General features: G+C 37.7%; 1 protein-coding gene across 1 annotated transcript in view; it reads right to left on the bottom strand.

Annotated features, from left to right (window-relative positions):
- Positions 1-19,961, bottom strand: part of LOC107401894 (rho GTPase-activating protein 20-like) — a 44,472-nt gene extending 24,511 nt beyond the window's left edge. The window contains 5 exon segments of the mRNA XM_076573944.1: positions 6,676-6,757; positions 9,595-9,636; positions 11,503-11,652; positions 14,604-14,821; positions 19,846-19,961. Coding sequence (XP_076430059.1) covers positions 6,676-6,757; positions 9,595-9,636; positions 11,503-11,652; positions 14,604-14,746 — 417 coding nt within the window. The 5' untranslated portion in view covers positions 14,747-14,821; positions 19,846-19,961.
- Between the last annotated feature and the right edge of the window lie 600 nt (positions 19,962-20,561).

Here is a 20,561-nt window from a genome sequence, read left to right as displayed (position 1 = left end):
GCTGGAACTCAGCGTTGTGAATTTTCTTTCCTTATTGGGGGTGGGGGTTAAAAAGAGGGCTGATGCTTTTCCTTCCACCCCAGCTCTGCCTCCATCATGTTACAGCTTTATTTTCCTGCACATCATGTGTGCACATCTAGGAAAGTCAAGATAAGAACTGGCTGCATTTTTTCTGTCTTTTCAAAATACCAATATGGATGAGCACTTTCTCCATGTCAGGCTTTGCAAATAGATGATATTCAGTGTAGAAATCTGTTGAGGTCACAAATTCAGCTACACTGAACCTGACAGAAGAGAAAGTAGGAAGTAGCCTTGAATGCATCGGCACAGGAGACTGCTGTGGGATGTTAATGTATGTCCTGTGGGAGCCCTTCTTGGGTTCCTTGTGGTGTTACCCAGCAGGTCTGCATAGAGGATGATTAGGACCATGGGCCTGAGTGCAGGTGTCTGAGATGGTCTGCACCTGGCTGTACTGGGGGGATGGTCTGTATGTCAAGTTGCTCTGATTGGTCAATAAATAAAACCCGATTGGTCGTGGCTAGGCAGGAAGTATAGGCGGGACTAACAGAGAGGAGAAATAAAAGAACAGGAAGGCAGAGAGAGACGCTGCAGCCGCCGCCATGACCAGTAGCATGTGAAGACGCCAGCAAGCCACCAGCCACGTGGCAAGGTATAGACTTATGGAAATGGATTAATTTGAGCTGTAAGAGGAGTTAGCGGGAAGCCTGCCACGGCCATACAGCTTGTAAGCAATATAAGTCTCTGTGTTTATTTGGTTGGGTCTGAGCGGCTGTGGGATTGGCGGGTGACAGAGATTTGTCCTGACTGTGGGCAAGGCAGGAAAACTCTAGCTACAGGAGACCACTTACTAAATATAACACCAGTCGCACAGACACTGAGAGTAACAATTAATAAATGGGACCTCCTGAAACTGAGGAGCTTTTGTAGGGCAAAGGACATGGTCAATAAGACAAAATGATAGCCTACAGAATGAGAAAACATCTTCACCAACCCCACATCTGATAGAGGGCTGATCTCCAAAATATATAAAGAACTCAAGAAACTAGACATCAAAATACCAAACAATCCAGTTAAAAAATGGGCTACAGAGCTATACAGAGAATTTTCAAAAGAACAATCTCAAATGGCTCAAAGTCATTTAAGGAATTGCTCAACATCCTTAGTCATCAGGAAAATGCAAATCAAAACAACTCTGAGATACCATTTTACACCTGTCAGAATGGCTAAGATCAAAAACACTGAAGACAGCTTATGTTGGAGAGGATGTAGAGCAAAGGGAACACTCCTCCACTGCTGGTGGGAATGCAAGCTTGTACAGCCTTTTGGAAATCAGTATGGTGACTTCTCAGAAAATTGGGAATCAATCTACTTCAAGACCCAATGATATAACTCTTGGGCATATACCCAAGGCAGACTCAACCATACCACAAGGACACTCACTCAACTATGTTCATAGCAGCATTATTCATAATAGCCAGAACCTGGAAACAACCTAGTGTGGTATTGTGTTCCCCGAAATATTGTGCATGCTAATAAACTTATCTGGGGTCAGAGACAGAACAGCTATACTATTAAACATAAAGGATAAGCAGTGGTAGCACACACCTTTAATTCTAGCATTCCAGAGGCAGAAATCCATATGTTCAAGGACACAGTCAAGCATGGTGACTCATGCCTTTAATCCCAGGGAGTGATGGCAGAAAGCAGAAAGATATATAAGGCATGAGGACCAGAAACAAGAAGCATTTGGCTGGTTAAGCTTTTAGGTTTTGAGCAGCACGGTTCAGCTGAGAGCCATTCGGATATGAGGACACAGAGGCTTCCAGTCTGAGGAAACAAGACCAGCTGAGAAGTTGGCCAGGTGAGGTTAGCTGTAGCTTGTTCTGTCTCTCTGATCTTCCAGTGTTCACTCAAATAACTGGCCTCAGTTTTGATTTTACTAATAAGAACTTTTAAGATTCATGCTACAGCCTAGATACCCCTCAACTGAAGAATGGATAAAGAAAATGTGGTACATACACACAATGGAGTATTACTCAGCTGTAAAAAACAATGACATCATAAAATTTGCAAGCAAATGGATGGAACTAGAAAATATCATCCTGAGTGAGGTAACCCACTCAGAATGACAAATAAGGTATATACTCACTCAAATGTGGATACTAGATGTAAAGCAAAGAGTAACTAGGCTACAACCCACAGCTCCAGAGAAGCTAGGTAACAAGGAGGATCATAGAGGATCCCATGGATCACCTTGGGAAGGGAAAATGGATGAGATCTCCATGAGTAAACTGGGGGGGGGGCAGTAGAGAGGAGGGGATGGGGACACAAGGGAACAGGATAGTTGAGCTGAGAGAGGGATGAAGTGGGAGAGCAATGAAAGAGATATTTTGATGGAGGGAGACATTATGGGGTTAGGAAAGTTCCCAGCAATCCACAAGGACAACCCCAGCCTAGACTACTAGCAATAGTGAAGAAGGTGCTTGAGCTGGCTTACTGCTGTAATCAGATTGGTGAATACCCTGTCATCATAGAGCCTTCATCCAGTAACTGATGGAAGCAGATGCAGAGATCCACAGCTAAGCAGCAGGCCAAACTCTGGGAGTCCAGTCGAAGAGAGGGAAGAGGGATTATATGAGCAAGGGGGTTCAAGATCATGATGGGTAAATCTACAGAGACAACTGAACCAAGCTCATAGGAACTCACGAACTTTAGACCAACAGCTGTGGAACCTGTATTGGACCAGATTAGGCCGTCTACATATGGGAGACAGTTGTGTAGCTTGATCTGTTTGAGGGGACCCTGGCAGTGGGATCAGGACCCATCCCTGGTGCATGAGCTGCCTTTTGGAGTCCACTAACTATGGTGGGATGCCTTGCTCAGCCTAGATGCAGGGGGAAGTGGATTGGTCCTGCCTCAACTAAATGTACCAGGCTTTACAGACTCCCCATGGCATCCTTTACCCTTTTGGAGGAGGGGATGGGGGGATGGGACAGTGGGGAGGAAGGCTGGAGAGGAACGGGGCGGGGAGGAAATGAGTGGGGGATCTATGGTTGGTATGTAAATGAATAAAAAATTTTCTTAAATTAAAAAAAAACCTGTTGAGGTGATAGATCTAGAAGATTTTAGAAATGAAACCCCATCTTTCAAAACTCTTAAGAACAAACAATGTGCTCATAGTATTAGCTCTTTACTGTTTCTCATGTTTAGAATCTTCTCCAAAGATCTAGGAAGACTGTGTAGAAAATAGAATGAAACCAATTGATAGGAATCTGAGTTGATAGCTCTGATATAGTGGAATTCTAATACATCTTTATAGAATAATCAATAGACAATCAATAGATAGGTATAGTTTTATGCACATGGGTTCTACAATATCAGATATGTCTGCAATAAGGATTGTAGGAAGACTCTAGGAAACTGTCCTTTAAAGGAGAAAAACAGCACAGATGCCCTCTCCCTAGCCTTAACAACATCACTGAAGCAAGGTGAAAGCAACCACTCCATAAACCACCTCTTTCAGGGCAATTTTATTTATTATCCTCTAACTGCTGGGCATAACTGACTAACTTGAAAATAAATGTGTGTGCAATGCTGAAGATTGATGCCAAACTTTGCCGTAACATGCCAGGTTAATTGAATTTTATGAACAAGAACATCTTTCACTCACTGATTTAACATCTTACTAAGTGTAGAATATATATATATATATATATATATATATATATATATATATATATATATATATATATATATGGAGAGAGAGAGAGAGGAGTAATATCTTTAACGATAAGAAAAGCTTCTGATATTTTGGTGAATGTGTGAAAACTCTTTGCAATAATTTTAAAACTGAAGTATTTTTTTACAAAAAAAATTGTGTGATGGGCTAATAGTGTTTTAATTGACATCATTGGAAGATATTGCATGTTCAAAGCATTTGGAACATATTAAGATCTAAATAATGATTGCAGGGATGTGTACATTCCTTCCTGATGGTGATTTTGTTCATAAAACAGACATATTTCAAGAGACAGAGTCTATATAAAGAAACTATTTCTGAAAATAGGGTTTACTGGAGAATTAAAGATGAAAATATAACATAATTTTGCTGTGTATGTTAAAATATTACTTGACACATAAAGAACCAGGGATATGTAAATAATTCTTAAGAGCGAAGACCAACCTCATAATAGATCACATGTTGAAACTATGAGGAATTATAAGTTTTTATAATTATTCTTAATGATATAAAGGAATTATGTTTAATGTTAAAAATAACTATAGCCTCAGATAGAAATATAAAGTATAATAATAATGAAATTATACATTAAGAAAACTAAATAAAAATAATGAACAGGTAAAATAATATTATTGATATCACTAACAAGGCATGAATTTCAAAACCTATTATTTAAAATCATATAGGCATGCAGTGAAATGCTTTCTTCCAGCCATAGCATAGCCATTGACTCATGAGGACAGCACAGTTAATTATCTACACAAGATTAAGTTTCAAAAGTTAGTATTTCCTGCATGTGTAACTGAAGTCAATGGGGAAAGAGAGAGAGAGAGAGAGAGAGAGAGAGAGAGAGAGAGAGAGAGAGAGAGAGAGAGAGAGAATGATTGATTTTGGGATACCTTAGGAGTGGTGTAGGTGAGATGGCAATGGATTTGTATACTTGTATAAAATTATGGAAGATAACTTTAGAAATCATCTGCATCTATGTATTTAAAAATATAAACAGTCTGAGGGATCTATGTTCAATTCCAAGAATTTTACTGTGAAAATTAGGAAGCAAAATAGTCCTCAAGTAAGAATAGCTATAAAATTTTCCTTAATTTGTACAAAAAATTCAGATTTATTTTAAGTGTAATGAAATACACATATGATTCAAAGAAGTATCAAACCTCAAAAAGCCAAATTATAAATAGAATATCAATAGAAAAACTTAAAGAAGTATATAAAAATATGTATGAAGGATCATTGCTGACTGAAAAACATGGAGAAAGAAAAATGATGGATGATATTTAAGAACCAAAAAATCAAAAGAATGTTCTATGTTCTGAGAATATCTCTTTAAGAAGAAGAGGGAAATAAACACATTATCACATGAAGAAAACCAAAACATATCTATAGCCAATTACCTGCACTACACAAAAGGGTACTGGATAAAATATTGCAGGATAAAATATAAAAGCAACAGAATCTTGGATGAAAATTGGTAGGTAATTTTATTTTAAAAGAATTAGGTCTCATTTGCAATGGTGTCTTAAGGTATTGGGGAGATTTCTCGTGTACAATACTGAACATTTGCCATGGCTGAAATCAAGCAAGCAGGGGCAAGAGAACATTTCCCTACTGGTCATTCTGTTCTGCTCTGCCCTGAAGACACATCTGGTTCAGCAAAGCCAGCTAGAGTGTTCTCATGATTTACATTACAGGCTAGAAATTACTTTTATACAACACTTCTCCTTAAGGACTGTTGTGTATGATGGGGACCTGCTATGCAGAACCAATTGCTGCATGATCTAAACTATCTTCATCAGACACACCTTGGTTACCCGAGTTCAATTTCAACAGTGACACATTAGAATATTGACTCTAATGTGTTTTATATAAAAGTCAGAAAGGTGGCGATCCTTTCAGCTAGATTCCATCCTGTTTTTATAGTAGGAAAGGTTTTTTCAATGCTTAACATTCTATATAATAGCTAAATTGCTGATTTTCAGTGAATCCAGTAGTGGAATGGGAACAAAAATAGAAAAATTAGAAAAACAAACCAGAAAAGCAAACAAGTATATTAATAAACATGGGTGTAACTCAATAACAGAACAACTGTCTAGTATTTTAAAGACTACACACATGATCGATCTCTCTCCTCTCTCTCTCTCTCTCTCTCTCTCTCTCTCTCTCTCTCTCTCTCTCTCTCTCACACACACACACACACACACACACACACACACACACACACACACACACACAATGTTAAGTGTCTAAAGGTAGATTCTAAACTGAAGTTCCATGAAAGGATGTCCTTATGCCTTGAGATTCACATGGTGATGCAGCTGTTCTTCAAAGCACGTGAGAGAATGCCCAGTGAGAGACAAAGAGAAGGAACAGGGTCGGGTTCATAGAGATCAATTATGATCAAGCAGGTGAGTATGGAGAGTGAATAAAATTCTTGATAATATTTTGTTTAAAATTTGTTTATGATTATCTATGATTAGAATTATTTATGATTAGACAAAATATTTTAAAATAAATAAGGAATAGTAAAAACAACATGTAAGTCTCTATGTAAGCAATAAGGACCGGAAAAAATTTAATTGCAGTAGGAATACTTAGCTTGGAAATGGATGTTGTTGGAACTACCTGAGTCAATCTTCAGTCATATAACCAAAAGTTATTTCTTTTGTTTTAGCACTGTAGCTAGTGTAGATCAATCTTGCTTCATGTTGCTTTCTACATATCACATATGAAAGACATGTATGCATGGCATACACATATCCCTTTTTAACAAAATACTACCTAAATCTCAAACTCTCTCTCCCCTCCACCCTCTTTTTATGTCCCTAACTTCCATTGCTCTATAAACTGCATGTCTCTCCTAGTCATGAACTTGGGATGTCATTTTTGGTTTTATATTCACATACACTGTCACAGCTTGGGATGTCCTCGGTGAATATCGGGAGTTTAACATGCTTCCTGTAGCCCTTTGTGGCTTCATTAATGGACCTGTTCAAATGCATTAAAACACACAATACAGTAATGAATTTGTTAATATCTTATTTTGCACTAGTCACTATCAATATTTTATCAATATCATGTTGGTTTTAAATAAAAGACTATCAGTTCAGCAATATGCATTATAGATTAGGGAATGTTCAAAAATATTTCAGCAACAAAGACATGTTTAGGTAATTGCAGAGACCCACAGAGGTTTCTTATTAGCAACTTATGCAGTGTCTGAGAATCTGAGCTTGCTTTACCCAGCAGGGCTGCATAAAGGGTATTTGACCATGGGTATGGTTACCAGGTATTTGGAAGGGTCTACAATTGGCTGTGTGGTGTGCATTGATCTAGACAGGAGGAGGTCTTTTGCCCCGCCCCCTAGTATTGTTATTAAAAAAACCCCTTTGAAGAGGCAGAGGGACTGGGTGGGTTTGATCCAGGTCCTCCTGAAGCTATCCTGTGTTTCTGTCTTTCTCCTCTTCGTTTTCTTTCTATCTAAAAGTTTCTTATCCCTCTCTCCTCCTCATAGGAACGCTTTAAAAGGTGGGAGCTGGCCTCACACAGATTGGCACCAGAACTAGGGACTTGGGTGCAGAGGAAGTAAGTGGGGGAGAAAGAACCACAGAAGCAGCTGGACATGTCTGGTTTTGTATTAAGTTTAAGGTGGTGGTATTTTATTCTTTGAGAGCAAAAACTATATAGAAAAGTTAGGCTGCAGCAAGTATCTCTCTGTCTAGGTTCTCTCTCTCTCTCTCTCTCTCTCTCTCTCTCTCTCTCTCTCTCTCTCTCTCTCTCAATTTCTATCTATTAAATTAATAAAAAAAAAAGTGTAGGGTTTGGGTATAGGAATATTGCGTAGAAAGAAATTTAAGAGTAGAATTTTCATAGTGCCGGACCTGAAAACAGCGTCCAGGAACAAGCAGCCACTGTGGACTTAGCAGTCTGAGGAGAAAAGCTGCTATAGGGCAGGGAAATAGGAGGCAGATGTTTGTATACTCATTTGTAGAGAGTTTGAAAACTAGGGAGTTAAGGTAGAACAGCACAAGTACAGAGGTTCTTAGAGTTCGTAGAGGAACTCTGTTCTTGGTTTTCCAACTATGGGACTCTGGATGCAGACTCCTGGGGGAGAATAAGAGTTGAAATGCAAAAACATTAGGAGGAACATGGGCCGGAAAAAATTCCAGTGGAAGCTTTTAGTCTGTGGGCATCAATTCAGGACAGTTTAGATCTAAGTCCTGAGCAGCAGGGGGGAATTTTCCTGAGGCAGATACAGGCAGAACAAAACCCTCTGCTCTGCCTGAGCTGCTGGTCAATGAGAATGCTTTTACAACATCACTCAATCAGGGTCAGTTCCCTCTTGGCCATGAAGCCCAGTTTAAGGATTGGGATTAGACAAGGGAGGAACTAAAGTGCTTGGAAAACTTCATAATTTCTTTTTCTCAAAAACTGGAAGCTCTTCAGGTCTCTCCTTCTCAGAAGGGAACTTCTGGGGGGGGGAGGGTGTCGTCTATCAGAATGGCAAAGTCACCCATAATATTAATGAACCATGGTTTGGTGAATCTAAGGGAGTCTTTAGGTTTGATGCAGTTGCATCAGGAATTTATTGATTTATTTGATGCCTTTGCATCAAGACTTTATTGATTTAGAAAGGGCTTGGCACAGGTAAGGCTGTTATAAACATCTTGACCCATACAAAAAGGATATTCCATCTTGGTCATCCTCCACTCCTTTACAGGGGTGGCGGGGGCAGCCATAGGGATTGCTGTGGTTATTCCAACTACTTGCAGCTCTTAGTAGGGACCTGAGTCAGAGCTGAGTTAAGCTCTGTACTTCCCCCTGCCAAAGGCTGGTAGTCAGAGACGGGTAAAGTTCTTCTTGCTAGCTGCTAACGGATGACAGAGTATGCTTGATGGAAAGTGTATCTCCATGATGGGTAAAGATTAGTAAAGAAGGACAACCTAAGGCAGGCACAGTCCATCTGAGGGGTCTGAGGGGCCCTTTAATGTATTAAAAAGCAGGAGCAATAGACAACCACAGAGGTTTCCTAGTAAGAACTTACTCAGGGTCCAAGAATTTGTACTTGCTTTACCCAGCAGGGCTACGTAAGGGGAAGATTTGACCACAGGCATGGTAACCAGGTGTTTGGAAGGGTCTACACTTGGCTGGGTGGTGTGCTTTGATCTAGCAAAGAGGAGGTCTTTTGCCCTGCCCCTTGACATCATTATAAAAATTCCTTTTGAAGAGGCAGAAGGGGCTGGTGGGTTTTGATCTAGATCCTCCTGAAAATATCCTGTGTTTCTGTCTTTCTCCTCTTCACTATCTTTCTATCTAATATTTTCTTATCCATCTCTCCTCCTAATAGGAACCCTTTAAAAGGTGGAGCTGGCCTCCCATAGGTAATAGCACATTGCCCTAAGATGTGATTGTGGAAGCATATCCAATCCTCAATTGTTTTGTGTGACAGGGAAGGGCAGGAACCTGCTTGATTTCAAAGTAGGAAGCAGTGGATGGTTTGAGTGTGGATGGTAGAGTAACCTGTATTGGTGGGAGTTTAAAATAAGTCTGGGAGTAGTTTACCCCAATATATAGATTAAAGAGGAGACGATGAAGAGCATGGCAAGCAGGACTTCCTCAAAATTAAACAAAATATGCATTATTAACAGGAGAGAATGAAACAGTAGTCAGGGATCATCTAATCAACACCACATTTGGAGACAATCTATCAGATTATATATATATATATATATATATATATATATATATATATATATATATATCAGACTACCATTCCTATATTCCTATACCACCAAGGAATTAAAATACAAATACTAGTAAAATACCTTTGGAGATAAAAATACCACCAATCTTTCTGTTCCATGGAACTGTAATACAAAAAATGAAAAACAATTAGACTCTTGAAACACTTATGCAAAGATTTTTAAGACTATTCCTCATAAAAATATTATAAGCCAGTTGTCATCAATGAGGGTACAGGTGTAGGTGGCCTTCTCCACATGGCTGGGATTCTGATTGACCTGTTATTTCACTGGAAATCTTCCATGATAAGAAGTTCACTATAGTGTGGAGGCTGGCTGTGCACCTCACTGCTTTTATTTCCCCTTGCCCACATCCCTGTGCCATGTATTGTTTTTCCATTCATAAGTTTAATATGTGAGTTGTTTCCACATTCTGAATATAATGATCCATGCTGTAAAGAATATTTGTTCACAGACTTTTCTTCTCCCTTTTTCAATGGTTCTACATCCATGTTTGGAGCTGCAGAGTCACATGGAAATTCTATGTAACTTCCTGTGGAACTATGGACTGATTTTTGCCCAAAGACCAACACATTTCATGTTTCTACAATTACCTGCTCATCCACTTTATATTCTGCCTGCAACCAGTATCATCAGAAGGGTGGACTGTGCCTGTGATTCCCACCCTTCACATGTACATAGACTGTTGTCTACGTAATCATCTAATGTCACCAATTACAAAAGTGACACAGCAGGAACTTTAAGACACTTAGTGATGTGCTGGCTGAAGACACTGATACACATTCAACTGAATGTGAACTAGTGTAAATATGACTTCCAAATTTCACTCCTTCATAAAAAGAAAAGTTTAATGGAAATGTTGTCATGAAACTCTTCATAAATCCCTAAATACAGTACTTCCTCTCATATTCAATGTGGGAGAAACACTAAGCATTAACTATAGATAATCTTCAGGAACATTAACAAGGGAAAAGAGTGTATTTAGAGAATGACACAAAGATGATCTTCTTCCTCAAAGATTTCTGTGGAAATGTTTTTCTCAGGTAAAGAGCAAACTTACAGAACCAGAAATTTTATAAAATCTGCAAGTGTTTATGTTAGTTGAGTAAATTCTGGAATGAGGCTGGAAGTTTGGACAGAGGAATGAGGAGAGTCCAAATTGGGGGGTTGTATATGATGAACTCTTCATCTGGAAAAGATGAATGCTGCTGTATGCTTTCCCACAGCAGGTATGTGCTACACTATCCCTGTGATTCCAATGAATGCACTCAAGGTATTCTTGGTACACCATGATCAGATCATCTCATGAAAGATAAGAATGTGAATTCGACATTTACCTGCACTCCACAAAATAACTCTGACTCTGATGGTCTAAGGACACTGGTCCTCATGTGTTGACTATAGACACCAATGATACTCCAGTACACAATCACTCAAGACCCTGAGCTTTTAATGAGTAACTAGGTTCATCTGTACGGTTAAATACTATATTTTTTTTAGGAAATTAACTTGGGAGTGTAGGAGGTAATTTTCAAATTTATACTACACAATACCATTGGAGTGAGATCAAATTGTATACTTTCAAAACCCAGAGAAAAACCAGATCAGTTGGGGAAGAAGAATGTGGGGAATGGAGTAAAGCATTGTTCTGTCCATATCCTTCAAAGAACAAGATGACCTCATTTCTACCCCAAGGATCTTGTGGAGTCCTGATGAACATCACAGGTGAAAATTTAAGGAGTTTAGTTCCATGAAGAAATGTGTGTGGTGGAAAGTACAAATGAGGGTCATCATGGAAGGAAAAAACTTGAGTTGGCAGCCTGTATACAATTAGACTAACATGGTTTCTTAATCAGTAAACATGCTGGTTCATTGATTTGATTTCTTCCCTGTGAATTAGACAGCATTAAGTTGACCCACAATTTCCACAGCCAGCCTCTTGTGAACAGAAGTCCAAGCTGTAGGTCTTACCGAAACGAAGCCACAAAATTTCCCATGGGCCAGGACAAGAGAATCGACTTGCAAGCAGATCTGTTGTCTGTCCCGACTACATCCACATAGTCACCCATCCACAGATAACTCAGTGGGATGACATATTTCATCTTAAAGTGTCCCTTACACCTAGAGAGAGAATCAAGGCATCTGTTAGTTTGCTTTTCATTGCAGTGGGAATTACTTGTGGCAAGACCTAGTTCTTCCTGCTCCAGAGCAGAGGAGGACTCATCCATTTCTATCACGCAGGTAGGGCTCATGCCATGGTAGGTAGATACGCCTCAGCAAAGTCTGTGCTGAAGGAAGTTATGAGGCTCACACTTTTCGATGGCCAAGAATAGCCATAGTCTGGTCTTTTTTCTGATAGTTGAGTGTTTAGAATGACCATACTGTGTATTTTAAAGATGTGGCATTTTTAGAAAACCCTGTGCTTCAATATTTCTCCCCTCTATTTAGTTAACTGTTAAACTTTTCTTCTTGTTTACTTCCATAACTTCAATACCAAGAAAATTAGTTAAATGTTTTATGTTTTACTTAAATAAATAATTACATTTAATGACCTTTTCCAAATAAATAATATAGAAATATTGCCTAACTTAATAAAATTCATATTCTGTTTTCCCTCTCCCTGTCCTAGCAAGTCATGTGAGCAATTGCTGAGGACAGTCTGAGCTCAGTACAATTGTTCCTTTAATAAACCCACTATGTGCTTCTCATACAACTAACCACAAAGAGAATTCTGTTCTCCAATAACCTAGTCAGATGATTACAAATATGTCTTCCTACCAAGCCTTCTGATGCTATCAAAAGTGTTCTTGAGAAACAATTGTCTTAGGAGTATTAATTTTCCTTCTTTCTTTATTCTTTTTATATGGAGCTTGTTCTTTGATAATTTCACATGCGTATTCAACGTGTTCTGATTATTTTCTATTACTCTAACTTCTTTCCCTTCTATCTCTTGACCACTCTCCTTCCCACATGCACACTTTTTTTGTATTTTTTTAAATAGTTGACTGTGTTTTACCTGGGGCATTTTTTGCATGAACCTGGGCATGGATCTCTCCATTGGAGACTAGTGAGCTAATAGCTGAGCTACATAATTGAAGATGATTCTCTCTCTCTCTCTCTCTCTCTCTCTCTCTCTCTCTCTCTCTCTCTCTCTCTCTCTCTCTCTCAGAGGACACTATGTCAAAAGTATAACCTCTGGTTCAAAAATCCTACATGTAAATCTTCTCAAATCCAAAACATCTGAAGACTAACATGATACTCCCATGAAAGAAGGCCCACCCCATATAATGGAACATGCTCTAGTTAAAATGCAAGCGTAGCATGTAACATTCATTTCAGGATTCACATACATACATATGTCTCAAATATATGAAACATCTGTATTTCCATTTACTTTTCACCCTCAAGACATCTAATTGCATATATATTAATACACAATTATTACATATACACACGTACATATATATAATATGAAATGCTTAAACTAGAAACCTCTAATTCTAATATTTGTGTTAAGAGATAATCTGCCTTGAAAATGTAAATAATGAAAATCATCTCATAAGCTTGATAATCCTCTTTCCTTAATATAAACGACAATCTCAAAATAGTTTTAATTACCATTGTAACACAATAGAAGGGGAACAAAGACTTTGTCTTTTAGGAAAGTCAACCATTTTACTTTCATTTATTCTCAAAAAACAGTGAATTTCACTTACATTCACAAATTACACTCATATGGGAAGTTATCGGTATGTTTTATTGATTTCAAAAGAATTTATTACTATCTTTTCAGATTAAAATATGAGGATTTCCAACCGTGGCATGAAGGGGTGCTGAGGAGAAATGACAAGGAAGATGGACAGGTTGATGGACAGCCAGGTCATTCAATCGTTTCATTCTTGCCGCTGTCGGACACTAACTGACCATCAGTGTCTAGACTGGGAACTTTGGGGGACTGTTCAGGGTTGAAAGGAAATGGACCCAGTTGGTTGTGTCCAGAATGCAGAACAGAACTCTCTCCTGCACCTTTCCTTCTCCTCACCATTTGTGAAGTAGATTTTCAGCAATATTAATCACTGGAGACTAGAAAGTTTACCCCCAAAACTGAGTGAACTGTTGTTCTATTGATACCTGTCCTCCAGTCTACTTATGTCTTTATGAGAACACACCCTTAAAATATTTACTTGATAAGACCAGTACCTATTTCATACCTTTGAGAGTAATATGAAGGCTACAATCCTCTGGAGAGATGATCCCAGAAAATACCTCCACGGTTCTATGTGACAATATCACCATGTATAAAGCTTCAATCACAGCAGTTTCCTATATCATCCACATGATCACCATGCTGGACCTAGTTGATATCTGCAGTTTCCCCTGATTGGTTTAGGGACAGTAGCTGCTTCTCATCTCTTCATACTGCTTTGAAAGTTATGAGCTCACAGAGGTTCATATGTGTGGCCCCTTATGAGCAACCATCATAATCAGGGATTTCCCCTCTTGCTTCTACAATCTATCTGTAAACACCAAGCAAGAGGGCCCCTGATTATCATGTTTTTAATATTTTACTTTGAGAAGATGTCTCCACAAGATCCACAAATTTGCGATGCTCATAAATCAGCTTCCAACATGCTGGAATTGCTGGCATATGCAACCACACCTGCCTCCTTTTCAAGTTTGTTGCTGTTCTTTCCCCAGGATCAAGCAGCAAAACAATTGGTTACCCGATAGCATATAGACAGCCCTGAAAACATATATACAAGTGTCTAATATATGTATAGCTAAAAATACATATGTATTGTATATATACATATATATATATATATATATATATATATATATATATATATATATAACAACAATTAATAAAAAAAGAAGCCATGATTTTCAAAGAGAGCAAGAGGGGGAATATGGGAGGACTTGTCAAGTGGAAAGGGAAAGGGGAAGTAATAATGAAGTATTTATAATCTCAGAAAATAAAAGAAATAAATAAGACTTTTGTGGTTTTGAACAGTAAGGCCTAATCAAAGTGTAGCCTCTCATAGTAAGGAAGGCACAATGCACATACTCACAGGTTATTAGATACAATCAAAACATCACTGAACAAGGAGAGATGTTGTTTCTTCCTTCTCCAGCCTCTTCTGAGTTCCACGGGGCCTTGGCACAGCAAGGTTCGATGTATCCCTCCCATGGCTTTCTCCTCAAGGGTTTCCATGTAGGAAAAAAAAGGCTTCTCCTGGTCCAGGTCTCCAACTAACAGAACAGGTATTCAGTGGTTGTTAATTGATACCTAATTTCAAAGGGTGAATGATATTAAAACACAGGCTCAGTTCTCCAACAGGACTCTGTTAATTTATTAACAGTTTTAAAATGCAACAGAAAAGAAGAGGGTGCTTAGGGAAGGAAGCATTGGGAACAGATTGCAGGACTGGGCTCTTTTTCAGAAGGTATCAACTTAGGGGCCTGGGAACAGTCTGAACAAGGGTAGCTGGTAGGGTCTAGAGAAGTGGTTCCCCACCTTTCTAATGATGCATCCCTTCAGTACAGTTCTTCATGTTGTGGACACCCAACTGTACAATTATTTCATTACTTCTTCATCACTGTAATTTTGCTACTGTTATGAATCTCAATGTGAATATCTGATATGCAGAATATCTGATAAGGGACCCCAAAGGAGTCACTACCCACAGGTTGAGAACCACTAGTCTAGAGTGAGAAAAGGGCTGAGTGATGTAATTCCATCTCATTTTAAATCATTTTAAAAATTGAACACTAAAAAATATCAATTTTTTAAAAAAGAATTTGGATTTACCAACATTATTCATGATTTATAAATAAAGTAGTAACACATTGAGGCATGCTATTGGAGAGAAGAAATAATCACACACTAGAGGGATTCACAAGAAAGGAGAGATCAATGTCTAACATTAAATGAGGGCAGAAGTAGGTGACTCCTGAAAAATGGCCATTGGAGCAGCAACTTGGATGTCATTGCCAACCCTAACTGCAATAATATGTGTGCAATAACAGGAGGAATTCTTGTGCAAAACCTTGTGAAATGCAGATTTATCCCCAAAGACTCTCAATCCTAATTCTTTTAAGCTATCAAAGATCCGTGTGATAAAAGCAGCATGCAGACATCATTAACACTGTGAACCTTAGAGTCTAACAGATGCAAGAATCACAGGAGTCTTTATAGACGAATGTGCCTTAGCGAGACAGTCAGAAAGCTGCATGCACAGGTAAGTCAGGTAGCTTTGAAGACTATGGAGGAGAGGTGCATGCTTAGAAGAAGTAAAGCCTAGAGGCACAAAGGATTGTGACTGAAACAACCTGGAAGATGCTGTGTAAATCTCATAGTTCATTATGAAGTATACCTTGGACTCATAATAATCATAGAAAGATCATGTAAAACTAGAATGCCCATGTCTTTAAAATGATTTAATTTTAGTGATAGTAATAGATTGTACCTTCTGCAAACTGTGTGTTTTCACTGATACATGTAATTATATAGTACTAATTAAGATAGCAAAACTCTACCAAATTGTAAAGTTCTTTATAAAGATTTTCTGCTGTGTAATTCTGTTTTAAAATGACTGATATGTTGGAGTGTGGTAAAGAAAACAAATAAGAAAGTAATCTATGTATTGAAATGCCATAATTAACCCATTCCTTTGTAGTCTGTCATAAATAGATGTGAAAGAAATAAAAGTTTTTTCCTAATGATTTAAATAAGTCAGGTCTCAGGGACCACATATATCCAGACATGCCAGTCTTTGTCCAGCACAAGATGGACTATAGGAGGGTCTCTGGTGGTTAGAAAACAACAAAACAAAACCAAACAAACAAACAAAAACAAACATTAGCATTCATCAAGAATTTGTGAAATGGATCTTGAACAGCAGAAGGAGTCATTTCCCTTGCCTCTGGTAAAAGGGACATATGGATCCCCAATTACCTGTGGCTCCTATCAACACCCATGCTGCCTTCCAGGTTCCCTGTGTCTCGATTCAAAAGTACTTGCTAAATATCTCACAGCCCCATATACTTTCCAGTCCCTTCACAACCACCCCACCTCCTTCTGCACTATGCAGACTCCCAAAATGTTCTAGAACTCCCCTTGCTCTCTTTAGGAGGTCTAGGTATTTCCCCCCTGCCCCAGCCATCTCCACTACTCTCTTTTGCTATTCTCCCTTCTCTCACAGACTGTTTTGGTCACATCAAGTCTGTTTCTTTTTATTTCTGCTCTGAACTCTTCCAGATGCCTCTGAACATTCTCTCTTATCCACAATAAAATTCTTCCCTGTAATTATGGAGTGGTTTCTTTTCTGTGCCATGCTCTACAGTTTGAATATTCAAAATATACATTTCTTCAAGTGAATATTACTCTTCCCAAGACATATGTTATCTCTTTCAAGAAATATGCACAGAAACACCATAGCTTTCATTTAGCTTTAAGATACCTGTGAATCAAAGCATCAAAGAGAGAGTCAAACAGCCAATGATTGTCCTCACACATGTCAAGCACATGTCCTCATACATGTAAAGATACGTTAAAAAATAGTACCAACTCAGTTTCATGATAAACAAATTTGAAATTAAATGACATGTTTGGAAAGTTATTCCTGTCTAATCTGAATCAATGTTAAAATATAGGGAAATAGATTCTAAAGAACACAATATATGTTGGAAACCATAACAATTTGCTGAAAACCAGAGAGTTTTTCTATTTTGGGTTGAAATCTGACCATTTCCTATAAACTTTTGTGGTCATAGTGGGTAAAACTATTAGAAGGATCAGAATATAACCATCTCTCATAACTTGGACAGGTAATTTTGTAGATTTACAGATACTATTCTCATGTGTAGCCTAGAACATACCTCCCCTGACATGATAACCATATTTATTTAGTGGATTGGTAGTGAATATTACTAAACATGGGCAGCTTTTCATGAAGCCATGGCTGAGTTAAGAATTGGCTCACATGATCTGCAAGAATCAAGACAGAATACATCTTCATACTATTAGTTATCATGAGAATCAAAACTACTTATTAAAAATACCTTTACAGTGGAGTCTGGAATGGAGAACCTTTCAATGAACGTGAAATTATCTTTTTCCTTCTTGGCACTAAACACCAAAGATGGCCACAGCAGTTGGTAGACCAACTACTGAAGTCTGAGCATCCTAAAGTAGTCATGGTGACAGACCACTGATGTCAACATTCTAAGGCTCATGCCATAACTGACAAAGTGACATATTCATTTCCTTCCCCTGTTTGGCTTTGAAAAATTATTTTTGAGCAATTGTTGAACCACAAGTGTTTGTAAAGAACAACAGATTTTCACAAGCATAGACTGATAGGTAGATTGATACCTAGAAATAGATGACAGAGGTATAGAGATAGATAGATAGATAGATAGATAGATAGATAGATAGATAGATAGATAGATAGATAGATGATAGATAGATTTGACAGGTAGACACAAATTTAGATAGAAGATAGATAGATAGATAGATAGATAGATAGATAGATAGATAGATAGATAGATGATAGATTTGACAGGTAGACACAAATATAGATATAGATAGATAGATAGATAGATAGATAGATAGATAGATAGATAGATAGATAGATGATAGATATGACAGGGGAGGGAGAAAAGAGGAGAGAGAAAGAGAAAATAGATCCTGATGCCATTAGTCTATTATAAGAATCAAAATTACTTATTAAAAATACCTTTACAGTGGAGTCTGGAATGGAGAACCTTTCAATGAACGTGAAATTATCTTTTTCCTTCTTGGCACTAAACACCAAAGATGGCCACAGCAGTTGGTAGACCAACTACTGAAGTCTGAGCATCCTAAAGTAGTCATGGTGACAGACCACTGATGTCAACATTCTAAGGCTCATGCCATAACTGACAAAGTGACATATTCATTTCCTTCCCCTGTTTGGCTTTGAAAAATTATTTTTGAGCAATTGTTGAACCACAAGTGTTTGTAAAGAACAACAGATTTAGGGCTGGAGAGATGGCTCAGAGGTTAAGAACACCGACTGCTCTTCCAGAGGTCCTGAGTTCAATTCCCAGCACCTACATGGTGGCTCACAACCATCTGTAATGAGATCTGGCGTCCTCTTCTGTATACATAATAAATAAATGAATCTTTAAAAAAAAAAAAAAAAGAACAACAGATTTACACAAGCATAGACTGATAGGTAGATTGATACCTAGAAATAGATGACAGAGGTATAGAGATAGATAGATAGATAGATAGATAGATAGATAGATAGATAGATAGATGATAGATAGATAGATAGATAGATAGATGATAGATAGATGATAGATAGATTTGACAGGTAGACACAAATTTAGATAGATAGATAGATAGATAGATAGATAGATAGATAGATAGATAGATTTGACAGGTAGACACAAATTTAGATAGACAGACAGATAGATAGATAGATAGATAGATAGATAGATAGATAGATAGATAGATAGATAGATAGATAGATAGATAGATTTGACAGGTAGACACAAATTTAGATAGATAGATAGATAGATAGATAGATAGATAGATAGATAGATAGATAGATAGATGATAGATAGATGATAGATAGATTTGACAGGTAGACACAAATTTAGATAGATAGATAGATAGATAGATAGATAGATAGATAGATAGATAGATTTGACAGGTAGACACAAATTTAGATAGACAGACAGATAGATAGATAGATAGATAGATAGATAGATAGATAGATAGATAGATAGATAGATAGATAGATAGATAGATTTGACAGGTAGACACAAATTTAGATAGATAGATAGATAGATAGATAGATAGATAGATAGATAGATAGATAGATAGATAGATAGATAGATAGATAGATAGATAGATAGATAGATTTGACAGGTAGACACAAATTTAGATAGATAGATAGATAGATAGATAGATAGATAGATAGATAGATAGATAGATAGATAGATAGATAGATGATAGATTTGACAGGTAGACACAAATTTAGATAGATAGATAGATAGATAGATAGATAGATAGATAGATAGATAGATAGATAGATAGATAGATAGATAGATGATAGATTTGACAGGTAGACACAAATTTAGATAGATAGATAGATAGATAGATAGATAGATAGATAGATAGATAGATAGATAGATAGATAGATAGATAGATAGATAGGTGATAGATATGACAGGGGAGGGAGAAAAGAGGAGAGAGAAAGAGAAAATAGATCCTGATGCCATTAGTCTATTATAAGAATCAAAATTACTTATTAAAAATACCTTTACAGTGGAGTCTGCAATGGAGAACCTTTCAATGAACGTGAAATTATCTTTTTCCTTCTTGGCACTAAACACCAAAGATGGCCACAGCAGTTGGAGACCAACTACTGAAGTCTGAGCACTCTGAGGTAGTCATGGTGACAGACCACTGATGTCAACATTCTAAGGCTCATGCCATAACTGACAAAGTGACATATTCATTTCCTTCCCCTGTTTGGCTTTGAAAAACTATTTTTGAGCAATTGTTGAACCACAAGTGTTTGTAAAGAACAACAGATTTTCACAAGCATAGATTGATAGGTAGATTGATAGCTAGAAATAGATGACAGAGATATAGAGAAAGATAGATAGTTAGATGGATAGATAGATAGATAGATAGATAGATAGATAGATAGATAGATAGATAGATAGATAGATAGAAAATAGCAAGTAGAGAGATTAAAATCAATGGCAATGTGCCTCCCCAAACTCTTGTGTACTACCATAATCAGACATGCAGGACTATTTTATGTTGCTCAGTGGTTTTGTTTTTTTTTTTTTTTGGTTTTTTTTTTTTTTTTTTTTTTTGGTTTTTCGAGACAGGGTTTCTCTGTGTAGCTTTGCGCCTTTCCTGGAACTCACTTGGTAGACCAGGCTGGCCTCGAACTCACAGAGATCCGCCTGGCTCTGCCTCCCGAGTGCTGGGATTAAAGGCGTGTGCCACCACCGCCCGGCTC

The sequence above is a fragment of the Peromyscus maniculatus genome, chromosome 6 (genome assembly GCF_049852395.1).
Source record: "Peromyscus maniculatus bairdii isolate BWxNUB_F1_BW_parent chromosome 6, HU_Pman_BW_mat_3.1, whole genome shotgun sequence".
Taxonomy (NCBI): Eukaryota; Metazoa; Chordata; class Mammalia; order Rodentia; family Cricetidae; genus Peromyscus; species Peromyscus maniculatus.
Note: the sequence above shows the minus strand (reverse complement) of the source record. Positions and strands in the feature narration are given on the sequence as shown.